General features: G+C 43.0%; 1 protein-coding gene across 2 annotated transcripts in view; it reads right to left on the reverse strand.

Moving 5' to 3' along the window:
* HDAC5 (histone deacetylase 5) overlaps positions 1-14,667 on the reverse strand; it is a 105,615-nt gene that overhangs the window by 52,771 nt on the left and 38,177 nt on the right. For both annotated transcript variants that reach the window (XM_083147382.1, XM_083147383.1), the window contains exon 2: positions 9,252-9,419. In XM_083147382.1, coding sequence (XP_083003508.1) covers positions 9,252-9,300 — 49 coding nt within the window. In that variant the 5' untranslated portion in view covers positions 9,301-9,419. The remainder of the gene's footprint in view (positions 1-9,251; positions 9,420-14,667) is intronic.

Raw genomic sequence — 14,667 nt, forward strand, 5'->3', positions numbered from 1 at the left:
ACAAGACCACACACCCTTTCTGTTAAGACCCCTCCCCCCCTTTTGGAGGGGCACGAGATAGAGCTATTGGGTGTCCCTGACCCCGATGCCACCATGGCTCTCAATGTGGTTCATCGGAGTCCCAGAGCCTTAGAAACTGCTTTGGAACCTTTTCCACCGCTTCTGAAATTAATTTTATAGTAGCAAACTGTGCTGCTTGTTGGATCTTTTAGTCAGTTTCACAAAAGTTCTGTTTCAATGTTGTTTAAATTCAAAAGGGCTGTCAGTAATCAAGCCTGACTGTGTCTAATTTAACTGAACCCAATTATCAATTCAATTTGGTTCATTGGTTGAAGGAGTAATTAAGGGGGCAATTAATATTTGACACAAGGCCAGTTTGTACTTATAACTTTTTTCCTTCAATAAATGAAATGGTAATTTCAAAACTGTATTGTGTCTTTACTCAGGATGTGTTATATCAAATTGGGTTGGAGGATCTAAAACAATTGTGTGTCAAATATGACAAAATATAAAAAGTCTGAAAGGGACAAAACCTTTTACATTCCACTGTAGGGGTACCACCATCCCACCCACCCATCACAACACACAAACACACACACACACACACACACAAACACACACAAACTAAATAAATAACCTGCTGTCATACATTTATTTGCCGAAGAGAAGTGCTACCAAGGTAGCGTGAACAGGCGCTACCAGAGATGCTCTGTCAATAGCAGCCACTTAGCAGTGGGATTGCCACAAAAAGAACCAAATATAAACAAAGAAGTGGCGCTTGTTTGGTGACAAAAGGACAAATACATTTATTAACAATGGTTATAGGTCATATCACAACTAAGAACCATAGATAAAACGTACATAATGGTAAAATATAAAATAAAATTGGGGTATGTGTGAATAAAACACTGTATAAAAGGGACCTAGACCATAGGTTTGCCGGGTGGGAAAGTGGTATATCCCATCTTTGATCTTTGGCTTTTTTATTCTGTTTAGGGAAATGTGGTGGAGAAGACGGTTTGTAGCATTTAATATGGCCACTGGACTTATATTTACCCAGCGCCGCTAGAGGATGTTAATCCCTTGGGATAGCATTGCAGCAGTCCTCCTCAAAATCTTGCGGCGTTATATCCAATATATGTTAATATTGTAATCCAAAGTGAGTCAAAAAACGAAGGTGGTCTCTCCAAACAACTTGGCTGGTAGAAGGTCAGAGTCAGACTCCGACCTTCTACCAGCCAAGTGGTGTGGAGAGACCACCTTCGCGTTTTTTGACTCACTTTGGACTCCATCTAGCTGCCACTGTCAGACAACAGAGAATAGGATAGTTAATAGTCTTTTTTTTTCAAGGAACTCCAAAGCCAAAAGTTTATTATTAAGAATTTTTGAAAAACATATTAAATTAAGTAAATTGTGTCTCTATGTCATCCTTATGTTCAGTTATGTGGTGATGAGGAGGATTGATTCCCTTCTGTTTGTCCACATATTGTATGACTGGCAGAAACAAGCGCTGGTATTTATCTCATTGACCATAAACAATTCTAATTGTTCATGGACCAAAATCAAGGCTTTTACATTTTGTGTATGTGTGTGTGTCTGTATATATGTTTTTTTTTTTTTTTCTTATCTGTACAGAGCTACTTAATTCGCATAAAGTGCAGTCACCAGGCAGAGGTTGGAAATCCTGAGGATCACCCATCTCTGCTGTCACTATTCTGCAAGGGAGGTGTGTGTGTGTGGGGGGGGGGGGGGGGATGGTGAATTACAACAAGGAGCAAGTGTTGGTACTGCTGAACACGATCAGGGGTGCCATAGACGGTTGCCCTGAACTCCAGGAGCTCGGCCACAGAAAGATTCTGTAAGCCGACCGGCAGAAGGGAGGTTGTCGTGGCAACTGAAGGGCTGGCTGGATGGCCTAAGTCGGCTGCTGTCGGAAGATCAGCTTCTAGCAGCTGCCGTTAGGCTTCTCTGACACTGTTGGATCAGTTGCGATCGTGTCAAGGAAAACCCCATCTGACATGGGGGTCTATTTAATAAGCTTTGGCAAGAGAATGTCTGTGTGTGCATGTACTTGCGGTAGGGAATATAGATTGTAAGCTCCACTGGGGCAGGGACTGATGTGAATGTTCAATTATTCTCTCTGTAAAGCGCTGTGGAATATGTATGCGCTATATAAGAAACTGTTAATAAATAAATAATAAGAGAGAGAAATTACCAATCAACCAGCTCCTGTCACAGTATTTGTGCTTATTTCCCCCCCAAAAAACACCCATTTTGGGACAGAGAGCGTGCGGCGCAGGCCTCAGTTTTTCCAAACTGAGGTGTGTTGCGGGAAAGAGACAAGGCCAGGATCTTGTTCAGAGGACAAAGATTTCCTGGCCTCTTGGTAGGTCTTGCGATAGCCTGTTTGGGTAACCCCATCGGTCACGCAGCCAGCTGATGGTGTTGGAGAAGGATTCGAGACGGTGTCCTAGAATGCAGCTTAAGCTGGCCATACACTACTGCGATTTCTAGCAGTAGTGTATGGCCAGCTGATTCCCAGTGAGTCGCCCTGGACCTTCCCAGGCAGCAGGGTTGCATTCAATACATCACAGGGTTATAAATAAGTAACATAATCTGTCTTTAAAATATAATAACATAATATACAGCATAAATAGGTTGAACTAGATGGACGCAAGTAGGGATGCCAATCCCGGGGCATTTTTTCAATCCCGGGATTCGGGATTGAAAAATGCTCAATCCCGGGATTCCCGGGATCCCGGGATTGGCGTCCCTAATAATAAAAAACACCCTGGCCGCCCGAGCGCTGGGTGGGTGTCAGGGACCGCTGGGTGGGTGGGGGGGGTGGGTGGTTGGTTGTCAGGGACCGGTGGGTGGGGGGGTTGGTGGTTGTCAGGAATCTTTGGGTGGGTGGTTGTTACGGAGCGCTGGGTGCCCTTTAGCGCTGGGTGGGCGGGCGGGTGGCCGGCCGTGAGTGCTGGGTGGGAGGGCGGGTGGCCGGCCGTGAGTGCTGGGTGGGAGGGCGGGTGGCCGGCCGTCAGCGCTGGGTGGGTGGCCGGCCGTCAGCGCTGGGTGGGCGGGTGGCCGGCCGTCAGCGCTGGGTGGGCGGGCGGGTGTCCGTCAGCGCTGGGTGGCCGGGAGCGCTGGGCGGGCGGGAAGCCGTGGATGTGCGGCTGTGCCGTGTGCCCTGCGCAGCGTGACCTCGCAGCGTGACCTCGTCACGCTGCGCACTGCGGGGTATGGGGAAGCCGGGCAGCGTCTGAGTGCTCAGACGCTGCCCGGCATTAAACTGCGCATGCGCAGTTTAATCCCGAAATCCCGGGATTGGAAATTCCAATCCCGGGATTGAAATCCCGGCGTTTTGGGGGCCAAATCCCGGGATCCCGCCGATCCCGGGATTGGCCACCCTAGACGCAAGTCTTTTTTCAACCTTACCTACTATGTACCTATGTAACATGGGGTTCTTTCACATGGGATGGGAGAAGGGTCTGAGGTCGGACCTCCAACTCAGGTCTGATGCGCACAGGACGTACATCAGACCTGAGGGGACATCACAAGCACCCGATTTGGGCTGATTTCTTAGCCCATTTCTCAGACACCTCTTGTTACATTACCACATTATTGCTATCAGTGCTTTCCATATAACAGTAAAAGCACCTTCGTCCACATCCGAATCAGGCCCACTTACACTTTTGACCTTTTCATATCCAGGAGACTTATCTACACAGAGGTAATATTGGTTTTAAGCTACAATTAATACAGAATCTTTAACAATCTAGTAGAGAATGTATATATAAAGGGCAATGAGGAAGTGTCCAACAAATATAAAGGATACAACTAGGAAAAAAATAACAATCCATATAGTATAATATAGGACATAATGTTTCAGTATGCTACAGACAAAACATAGTCCAAGGGCAGTCCTAAAAATAAATATTATCATACATAGATAGTAAAAATATGCACATTGGAGGTCAACATTAAATGTCATACAGCAAACAACATTAAATAAATGTAATGACTAATGAAAAAAAAAAAAGAAACCAATAAAAACAGTGGATGTATCACAGCTGCAAAACAAGGGCTAAGATGCTTTTCTTTTCATTAAGTATATGACTGCTACAATTCACACCACTCTACTTTGTATACTCGTCATTAAAGGGAGCGACGATTTTCCATTGGTCAAAAGGAAGGAGCTCGATGTTAAACACCAATAGGTTACCTGTGTTGTATACTGGTCACAAGAATAGCTATCATTGTTTAATGGCTACATTTCACAGCAATGCATAAATTACAATTGCAATTTGCTAGCTGTTGCTACACTGTGAGCCCAGTGAGAACTCCTCTCATTAGTTAGGGAGATTTACTTACAAACAACAAACACTACCAGAAAAAGGAGGTAATACTTTACCCATGCCGTGCACGCACAGAGCTTTTTGACCCTGAACCCAGAAAATGCTCTTGACTTGGGGGGGGGGGGGGGGGGGGGCCTTACTAGTGGGGATTATCGAATGTTGCGATGTTTGAAAAAAAATTTTTGCACATGTTAATTTAATTAAGTCATGTTGGATAACACAACACAACAATTTCTGAGCGTTTTTTGGGGTGGAAAATAAGTGATTAATATAACATAACACATAACTTTATATTGTTAGAATTACAAGGCTTTCTATGCAGGAGCAAATAGCTCATGGGGTAAATTTACTAAGATGGGCATTCTTTTTTGCATGGGATGTTGCAATGGGCAACCAATCAGATACTATCTATTATCTTCTAGAAGATGCTAAATAAATAAGACACTCTCCATGAAGAAGACCCATATAGGGTCGATATACTTACTATACCGGCACCTACTACAGCCAACTTACAAGGTATCTCACGCTACCCCATCCTGGAAGTTGCGTCCCTGTGAGCCCTGTGGAGCCGGGCTGGTTGTGGGGTCACTGGCCAACCAAGCCGCGGCTGGCAGAAGGATCTTTTGAGGGACATCTAGGACACCGAGGAGGACCACCCACCACTCACAGGTTAGCGGTGCGCCAGACTCCCGCACCACCACCCTGTGAACCTTCCCACTGCGACTATTTGTGTACCGACAAGTACCCCTGACTGCCTTTTCCCTAAGCCCACCACCCAGCTTAAGAAGTAGTCCACCTTTTGAATATCTATCCTTTTGTATCAATGCCTATTTCCTTTTAGACTGTAAGCTTGCGAGTAGGGCAGGGCCGTCTTTTCGTATGGGCTTAATGGGCACTTGCCCAGGGGCCCCAGGTGTATAAGGGCCCTTTTCTGATAGCTGAGGATCCCCTTTTTCCAGGGATACCAGAATTTTGAAAATCGGCCTTGGGGAACTGGAGATATCCAACTTCAAAGCAGCAGTCCACATTAACTTCTGCTAATTACTCATTTACTTCCCAGTCATATTTCTCAGGTTCTCTCTGACTTGGTTTTTCTGAGAGCATAGTCCAAAAGCTGGGACTCTCCCCTTTCTGTCAACACTAGCGGCTTGTCTCTATCTTTTTCAGAACCAGAGATATTAGGCTTACAGCAGCCGGTCCCTGCTCCAGCTCCAAACGTCTGGTGTACAGTTTTATAGTTTTGTCAATGGATTGCTCTGGCTCCTGATCTCTGATACCCAAGTTCCCAGCACCTCCTGAAAGTTGGGACTCTAGGTTTTTATACTATTGAAGGCTAAGAAATCTATTTACAGATAATTGCCGATATCTGCAGTCAAACAAGCTGCCCATCCACCGGAAAATGGCGAATATTAAGCCCACTCCATTATCCAACCCTCCCCTGTGTATAAAACTATACCCTATCACTACCTCCCTGGAAGTCATTTACAAGGGACCCGTCATTCAGCTCAGTGCCCCCTTCCACACGTTAGTGTTCTCCCTCCCACCACCTGTGCAGTAAAGGAGTAATTAGCAGAAGTTACTGCTCCAGGTCATACATGTTGAATGGAAGCTAGAGCAGCCCTTGCCACCCGTGGGACATCAAAGCTGCTGCTAATAGCACCCCCCACCCCTAGGAGGGGAGAATGGGTAAGGGCCCCAGTGCATTGCTTTACCCAGGGGCCCACACTGCTGTTAAGACGGCCCTGATGGTGCCCCCCTGTCATTTTCTCCTGGATCCGCCCCTGTATGAACATATACATATATATACACACATACATACAGTACAGTGGCACCCACAAGGTTGTGTAGGGAGGGGCCCCGCTGGACTGCTTTGCCCGGGGGCCCATAATGCTGTTAAGATGGCCCTGGAGTAGGGCCCTCTTACCATTGACTGTAAATACCCGGTATGTTGTATCACTGTGTCCTATTGTAAAGCCCAACAGACTATGCTGCGCTATATAAGAAACTGCTAATAAATATATGGACCCCCTCCCCTTGCAAGTACTGCATTCGCACCCTATACTTATCAAACAAAGACTTTAGAGGATTTGCAGCGAGTACCGTATCATGTCATTCTTATCTCCAATATTCACAGCTGTCAGATGTATCACAAAAACAAAGACATGCAAAACTGATACTGCCCTTTAACAGCAAATGTTACAGTATCTCTATATATACACGTTGTGTCAGCAAACATTTCTTTGTCCCTGGGTATTAGCGCAAGATAACGATACTGTTACGACGTAATCCCATATGTACAGTTTTATTTGCATGTTTACATTCAGTTTACATTTGTTTCAGTGTTCGTCTCTGTTTGAACATATGTTATTATACTAGATCCCTTTAAACCTGACTCATACTGAAATCTAGGAAGCAGATGCATAATACTGAAAGAACCAGACGTAACAGCATAGGGAAGGGACCTGCAGTAATCACAGATGTGTCTATATTCCTGGGATGAGCTCATTCTGTAGGAAAACGTGTTTTTATTTTCTTTATGTACTCAACATCGGCATCTAGTGGAGGAAAGCAGAACTGCTAGATGTTAGCTTTTATCAATGAAGTTTTAATACAGCTCTTCAGTTACTGCTGCATAGCACCAGAATTATCTTTTACAAATGATATGGGGTAATATAAATATGTCTGCAAATGTATAGACATGGCTACTGAATGCTCACATGTTAGGCATGCTCAAGCATTTGTGCAAACCTAAAATGCCTCTTGGGTTATACAGATCTGAATACAAAGCGACAATAATAAGGCTGCACCTAGATCATCTCTGCAAGTTTTGTATATGGTGAGGCCTAATCTATCCTTACAGAGGAAAATAATGCAAAGAAGAGGAGTTATACAATGAAAATGCACATAGGGTAATGTGTGTTTGTCCAGCCTTTTCATTAACCATACTACATTGGAATATACTGGCAAGCAACTATAGTGTACATGCTAACATCTCACCCAACCTTTCTGAGTAGAGGGGCCAATTAACATGAAAGTAGGCCTTTCATTTGATGGTAAGACTCATTACTGACCTTCCCACGGCTGTTACACTAGCAGGGAACCCTAGTCACGTGGAAAGTGCTCACCCTTAGCGGGCAGCTATCTGTTGGTGTAATGCATTTTGATATATTATGACTTGGAAGGATTTGTTTTGATATACTTAGGCATTATGCAAGACAAGTATAATAAGAAACTAATTGCACATACTTAGTCCAACTTCACAAAGAAAGCACAGAGAGTTCTGTATACAAATGTGGGTGACTAAGAGTTGTCCCAAATAATGCTCTATACTCGCTTTGGAGCTAAGTTTGTTCTTTCCGCTTAGAAGCACTTGTAAGGTGGGAGAGCCGTGACATGGCGAGGGTTTTGCCTGTGAGCAAGGATAGAACAGTGGGCTGAACAACTTTCAAGACACATTTGAATACAGAGTAGTATTATCTATTCCAAGAGAACAGAACACAGAATGATGGAATGCTTTTTTATACTTGCACATAAAGGTGACTTCTCTCGCAATGTAAATGTGACCTATCAAAGAGTGTATGAGAAACATCCACTGATCTGTGTATCGTGTCCACAGACGCAGTGCTCTCTATGTCATGCTGTGGGCCAGATGTACTAAGCCTTCAACACTTATAAATTACTAAGCTACCAACTCCTGGCATTTTTTAAACACAGCCTGTAACATTACATGTAGGAGCTGATTGGTTGGTACTTTATCACTCGCCACTTTATCACTTTTAAAGCTTAGTACATCTTCCTGTGTCTCTGGAGGTACATCAAATGTGGTTCAAAGCTCAAGAAAACATGTATGTGCCCTAGACCTCAAGTAAACCCATCATTATGTTAGAGTGGACAGTCTCTCTGTAAAATAAGGAACCCTCTGCCTGAAGAACAACAGAAAGATCTTATTACACATCAGATAAGCAATTCTAGCTCCTTTTCTGTGCTCCTTCCATCTCACTATGATAAATACCTCTAGAGACCATACTACTACAGTAACACAGCGGATTCTAATAAGCTAAGTCATTCAAGTGTCATTCACAAAGCTGTTAAATTCTTAGTAACAATTTGTATTTAACAAACAATTCATAATTTCTAACAAATTGTTAATATATTCCTTTTTGGTAGATGGTAAATGAGCCTATTTTTACCACACAATAGGTCCTTCACTGCTTCAAGCCAATAATCAAAGGGTTAATGAAAATCAGAAACTTCTCCAGCCTTAACTCACAGCTACACAATCCTCTATGGGGATAGTGGAATCAGGAAAATTTTCAAGCAGCAAAATCCTAGATTTTTGCTGCTTGGTAATGCAATCTTGAGATGCAGTACCCAGCAGCTGCTACCATAGGTGCAGGGAGTGCTATGGCGCACAGAGCTGTAAGGGGCCCACCTGAAGCTTGCTCACAATGTTTCTATGGGGCCCACAAAGTTCTGGAATTCTAGTAATGTAATGCTAGTAACCTAGTTATATGTAAGTGAAGGATGGAGCAACAAGTTGTTCTGCTCTGTATTACTCTTTCTGGTGTATACTCAGGATCTGATATTTTGGCCTGCTGGGCTAACATAACAGCTGGGTACAAATTGCGTAGTGTGTGCCCAGCTTAAGTCTACCTGTAAACAAGAATAGAATGCAGAGGAGGAAGATAATGGCAATGATCAACAGAAAGGGGTTGATCTACTCGTCTCCAGAATGTATAGCACTGAGCAACATGTTGGTAAGTATTATATAAAACTACTACTACTACTTATAATAATAATAATAATAATAATAATAATAATAACAACAACAACAATGATGTAAGTCTAGCCCTTTACTATTCATTTACCATTAATTACATCCCACGGAACACTTACCTGACTGGGTTGGAAGGTTCATTCCAATGTCCAAAGGCTGGACAGACATGAAGAGGGGACAAGAACCCCCACCCTGGATTTACAATCCCCAGCACTTTTTTCAGGGTGAGACAAAGAGGGCAGCGTTAGCAGAATCGGTCCACTAGGCACATCACAAGGCTTGTGTTGCTGTAATTTAAAGAAAAATAAAGTCAGAATAACAGTATCATGCAAGGGACAAGCAGCAGCAATTATCCTTTTTATAGTATACTGTACTGTAGGTATACATCACCAGAATGAATTACAAGCATAATGTAAAGTAGACAAAAGCACAATGGGAATGTTAACAAGTGTAACTATAGTGTAACCATAGACCAGTGGTTTCCAAACTCAGTCCAGGTTTAAAAGATAGATGGCTGAATCAAAATGGATGAGGTACCAATTAAGTCACCTGAGGCCAAGTATGGATATACTTAAAACCTGGTCCGTGAGGACCGAGTCTGGGAGCCTCTGTTATAGATAGTTAAATGGAGTAACAGCGCAAGCTATTAGGAGAGGTTATATGAATAAGAGGAGTAATATAGTGTATTATAAAGAATTAAAGATAATATGAAGTACTAGGGAGAGTTATAAGGAGATGTTATAAACTACAGTATATCTACTAATAGCAAAAGTTATAGAGAGCCATGATAAGAGTAACAGGAGGAGATACAGGGAGAGGTTATATACTGAAACAACTGAAAGGGTTATAAGGGAATTGTATATGGAGAGTGCAGTTCTAAGGTTTACTGCAGTAGGAGGGGGCAGGACTAATATATATATATATATATATATATATACACACACACACACACACACACACACACACACACACACAATATAGCAATTTAAGCACCTAATACTATGTGTTTGTTTCATTTTGTTAGCTATCTCATAGCGGAAAATGATCTAAAACAATAGGAAGAGAAGGAATTGCACTGTCCCTCTACAACGTTTTTGTATTCATCTAGCAGCGGAGGGTTAAGGCTGCCTGCACCCCCATACTGCTTGGAGATCACGTCTCCATGCGTCTGTGACCCTCAGCACCAGCACAGTCATTAAGATTCAGAAAACGCAGAGAGTGTGGGAGGGAGAGAGCTGTATGAATGGAGAGAGAGAGAAAAGACAGGAGGGAGGGAGACAAAAGTATGAATGGAGTACACAGAATGAATCATGAATGGACATGCAACAGAAACAGGCAGAAAGAGGAATAGTGAGAGATGTGAAAAGAAAGAACATGGAAGAGTCCCAATGATAGGAACAGAGCATACGCCCAGACAATGATATAGTGAAAAACAAGCTGACAACAGTCGGGCACAAAAATAATGTAGATGAAAAAATTTCCCTGACTGTGACATACGCAAACAGGGAGGCAATGATATATTATCGCCAGTCTCTGCAACGCGGCTGCATACACGTCAGTAGTGCATAAAAATAGATATACACTCACAAATGTAAGCCACAGCGTTTGTTCTGCTATGTATCTCTATCTCTTCTGGCATTTTCAAAGTTCATGATTTTAGGTCCATAGAAAACGATGAAAAATACAAATCCCAGAGTTTTTTCTCTCATACATACACATACCAGTGTTGGGATCATGCTTCACTTGAATTGTATGTTTTATGCCACTGACCTACACTCAGTATTTTTAGTTGGGTAACCTTTACACAAAGCAGTGCAGTGCCAATATTTTTTACATAGAGTACATACAGCGCCTACACACAGGGAAGACAAACATTCTGGTGCTGGATCAGTATTAATATAAATGTAAAGTGGAGAGGGGCAGGGGGTAAGAAAAAGAGAGTATGGAAAGAAAAAAATAATGCAACAAAGAAAGAGAGGCAGTGGTTGACAGAGGATCTGTGGGTTATGGAGAGAGAGAAAAAATGGGGGAACAGAAGATTACAAGGCTTGGGGTAAGAGGGGAGATGTGATAGGGATTGCATTTATATTTATATAAATGGTACAGCACATACTTTTTGTACTGTGCGATGAGGTGCCGTGGGAGCGCGCACCTCAAAGCACATATCGCACCACCGGGATCGGTGCGTGTATGGGCACCTTTAGGCAGGCTTGACTGAGATTGCATATGATATATCATATGCAAAATGTCTGCAGCCATACGGTGTATCGTATGCGGTCATTCCATATGGGAACCTTTAGAGTACACTGGATTAATGCCTTTGCATTTTACACTTTTTATTGCCGCGTCTCTCTTGTACCAGATTTAGTGCATTTATTCCAACCATTGGCGTTTCAAGAATTGGTGCACACACTTCACCCATGTTTTATTACTTATCACCGGCAAAATGCCTGTGGGGATTTTGTATCCGGAACATGGCTGGTGCCATGTTTCCAGAGACCTGCGCATGCGTCGTAGGTTCTGGCACAGTGCCAAAGTCTACTGCTATGTGAAGAAGATAGGGCCCACCTGTAGTCTGCACACAGGTCCTGATTCCAACCGTGTGTAGACAAGCATTAAGCATATGTAATTCCAATCCTCTAATTGAAATGTCTGAGAGACGACATCAGTCTGACCAAACCAGAAACACTTTGCTGCAGTTGGTCAGTTTAACAGGGTGTGGGTTGTTAGACCAACTAGGTCGACAAGCATTGGGTCGACACCACTAGGTCAACAGGCAGCAATGTCGACATGTGTCTAGGTCAACAGGACATTAGGTTGACACAAGCATTAGGTCGACATGGGCAAGGTTGACAGTCAAAAGGTCGACATGGGGTTTTTCACGGGTTTTTTACCCAAATGTTGACACAGTCAACATGGACACAGTTTGAACTGCACCATTTCATTCGCAATGCTTCGGGCACGGTGCCTCAATACGCTTGGCACACTATTTTACTCTCCCACCACACCATAGTGGATGGTAGGGCATGAAATACCGCCTGTCGGCACATGTCGGCTCAAAAAAACAATGAAAAAAACCATGTCGACCTTTTGACTATCGACCTAGCCCGTGTCGACCTAATGCTTATGTCAACCTAATTACCTGTCAACCTAAGCCCAAGTCGACCTAGACACATGTCAACCTAAACCCATGTCGACCTTGCTGCCTGTTGACCTAGTGGGGTCGACCCAATGCTTGTCGACCTAGTTGGTGTAGACCTAATGACCGTATCCCGTTTAACAAATGAGGGTTGAGCAATAAGTTCCCAGATGTGCAGTGCATAGGTAGAGTAGACACAATCTCACTATCTGATTGGGAACTGTAATCTCTGACTAAAGTTCTTGAAAAGTCAAGGCACAGAAATGTATATAATCAGCACTGACAGACTGCAAAATGCTTCTTGATAATAACCACTCTTCTTGGGAAGAATTTCAGTGCAGGAGATGGACCATGGAAGATGAAGAGTTCTGTGGCCAACCAGTGTATGTTGCCATCGAGGACAACTTTCCTGCCATGTGGAGCAGAGTTAAAGTGAATGTCATGGCCCAGTTAGAGAAGGAGGCAGGAAACTCATTTGGATCCATCTGCTTGAAACTCCACAAAAACTTGGCCTCTGCAAGGTGTCCCATCAGCTGAATTGAGAGTATAAGGAGAATTGGGCGACTGGCCAGGTGTGATGGTGGAGATCATCAGTGTGATGAATCCTGGGTCTTACATATTTCAATATGCAGAACTAATATTCACACTTTGGATTGTTCATGTTATACTTGCTGGGTGCAGAGTTTCTATGAGTTAAATTAGTGCTTATACTATTGAGTATATGCTGCAAATGGAAGTACTTGTGCCAGAAGTCCAAATGATACAAATTAAAAATGTATTCTCACTGCTCTGTTGCATAGTATAAATAGTAAAGTAATATAAACACTGGCTGGATAGGAAATGGTGATACAGAAAACCCAGAGGTAAAAAATATTGGGGATAAACTGACACGTCCAGCGATGGTGCATCAACACAAAGTGAAGCTGAGGACATCTCCAATAGCAGGAAACCCTCTTTAGGGGTTAAAAGCCGCTCCCAACAAGGGGACACTCTACTAGAAAAGGTGGCCAGTACATCAGGCACCTCAAAAAAGAAAACCGACAGCAGGAAGAACACATCGTTTTCAACCTTTCACAAAGAACATTATAGGAGGAAGAAATGGGGGTTTTAAGTAAAGGCCTGTCATTCATAGCAACAATGAAGTACAACGACTTTCAATGGAAAATTAAAATCATATAGATTCAATCACAAACTACGGTTGCACGAATACCATGCCAAAGCCATCTGTATCCTGAAGACAGGATCCTCGTACCCCGAAACATCGATCATTTTGGATTAAAACTATCCACATGCTTCATTAATATCAGAAGTCTCTGAGTGCCACTTCATTATAGTTTATATATTCTGAAGAAGGACGACATCCTACAGCAAGGAGGCATCAGAGCAAGTACCAGCAACAGGTGCGGTAAGACCTGAGTGACGGGTCCTCCAATATCATATACTATATATATATGAACAAAGAGAGGGTACAGAGTGCGCCGCTTATGATATACTAATATGCATATCATGTAAATGATATTTATTTATAACAGGTTTTACCTTTATAATATTTTGTATACAAAAGATAAAAACAAACAAATACAATTCAGTTTGTATCCTGTATGTGGTTCATTCACAGCATGTGATCAAAACATATGAATCTGGCCCATTCAACACGCCCTGCACTCCTCTGCTGAATGAATGTAATAATCACCCGGTGCCTTCCACTCTGAACCCTAAAGCTGCCCATACACGCTGCTTTGTGGGCGTGCTGTACTAGCACAGATCACATTGCATTGCATTGCATGTTCATCCGTTGTGCATGCAATTTGATGCAATTTGATGAAAACTAAGTACAAAAAGTATGTGCTTGCACAATTAGTACCCACAATTAGTACCCACAATTAGTACCCACAATTAGTGTACTGCATCCCCTTGTATGGCTCACTTTGCTCACCATGCTTTGAGCCAGGGTTACCGGTCTAAATTGTACTCCACATGGATGTAAAGTATGAAGAAGTAAAACAAATTCATCCCACAACCTTTTCATGCGTTGACCACAGCCATGTTGACCCTTGCTTCTTTGACCATGATGACTTACTGACTTGACCTAGACATTGTCATCTGAATCCCAAGCAGCTTGCTGATATATACAGACGCTCTTACACAGGGTCTGTTACGTCCGATATGCCAAGTGTCTACCCCGTGGAATAGTTTATAAGTCACCAAAATTGTAACTAGACATTTTGGTGCCCTGGAAGTAAACTAGTGCCCCCTCTTCCCCATTATCAAAATGGGAACAGTGCATGAATTTGGTGCACACCAAAATATAGGGGTGTGGCTACATGGGTAGATGGTGCCGCTTCATCGCTAACAGTACCAATTCATGTTATACCACACAGTAGTACCCTTTATAC

Source organism: Crinia signifera, chromosome 6 (assembly GCF_055691185.1).
Source record: "Crinia signifera chromosome 6, ASM5569118v1, whole genome shotgun sequence".
Lineage (NCBI taxonomy): Eukaryota > Metazoa > Chordata > Amphibia > Anura > Myobatrachidae > Crinia > Crinia signifera.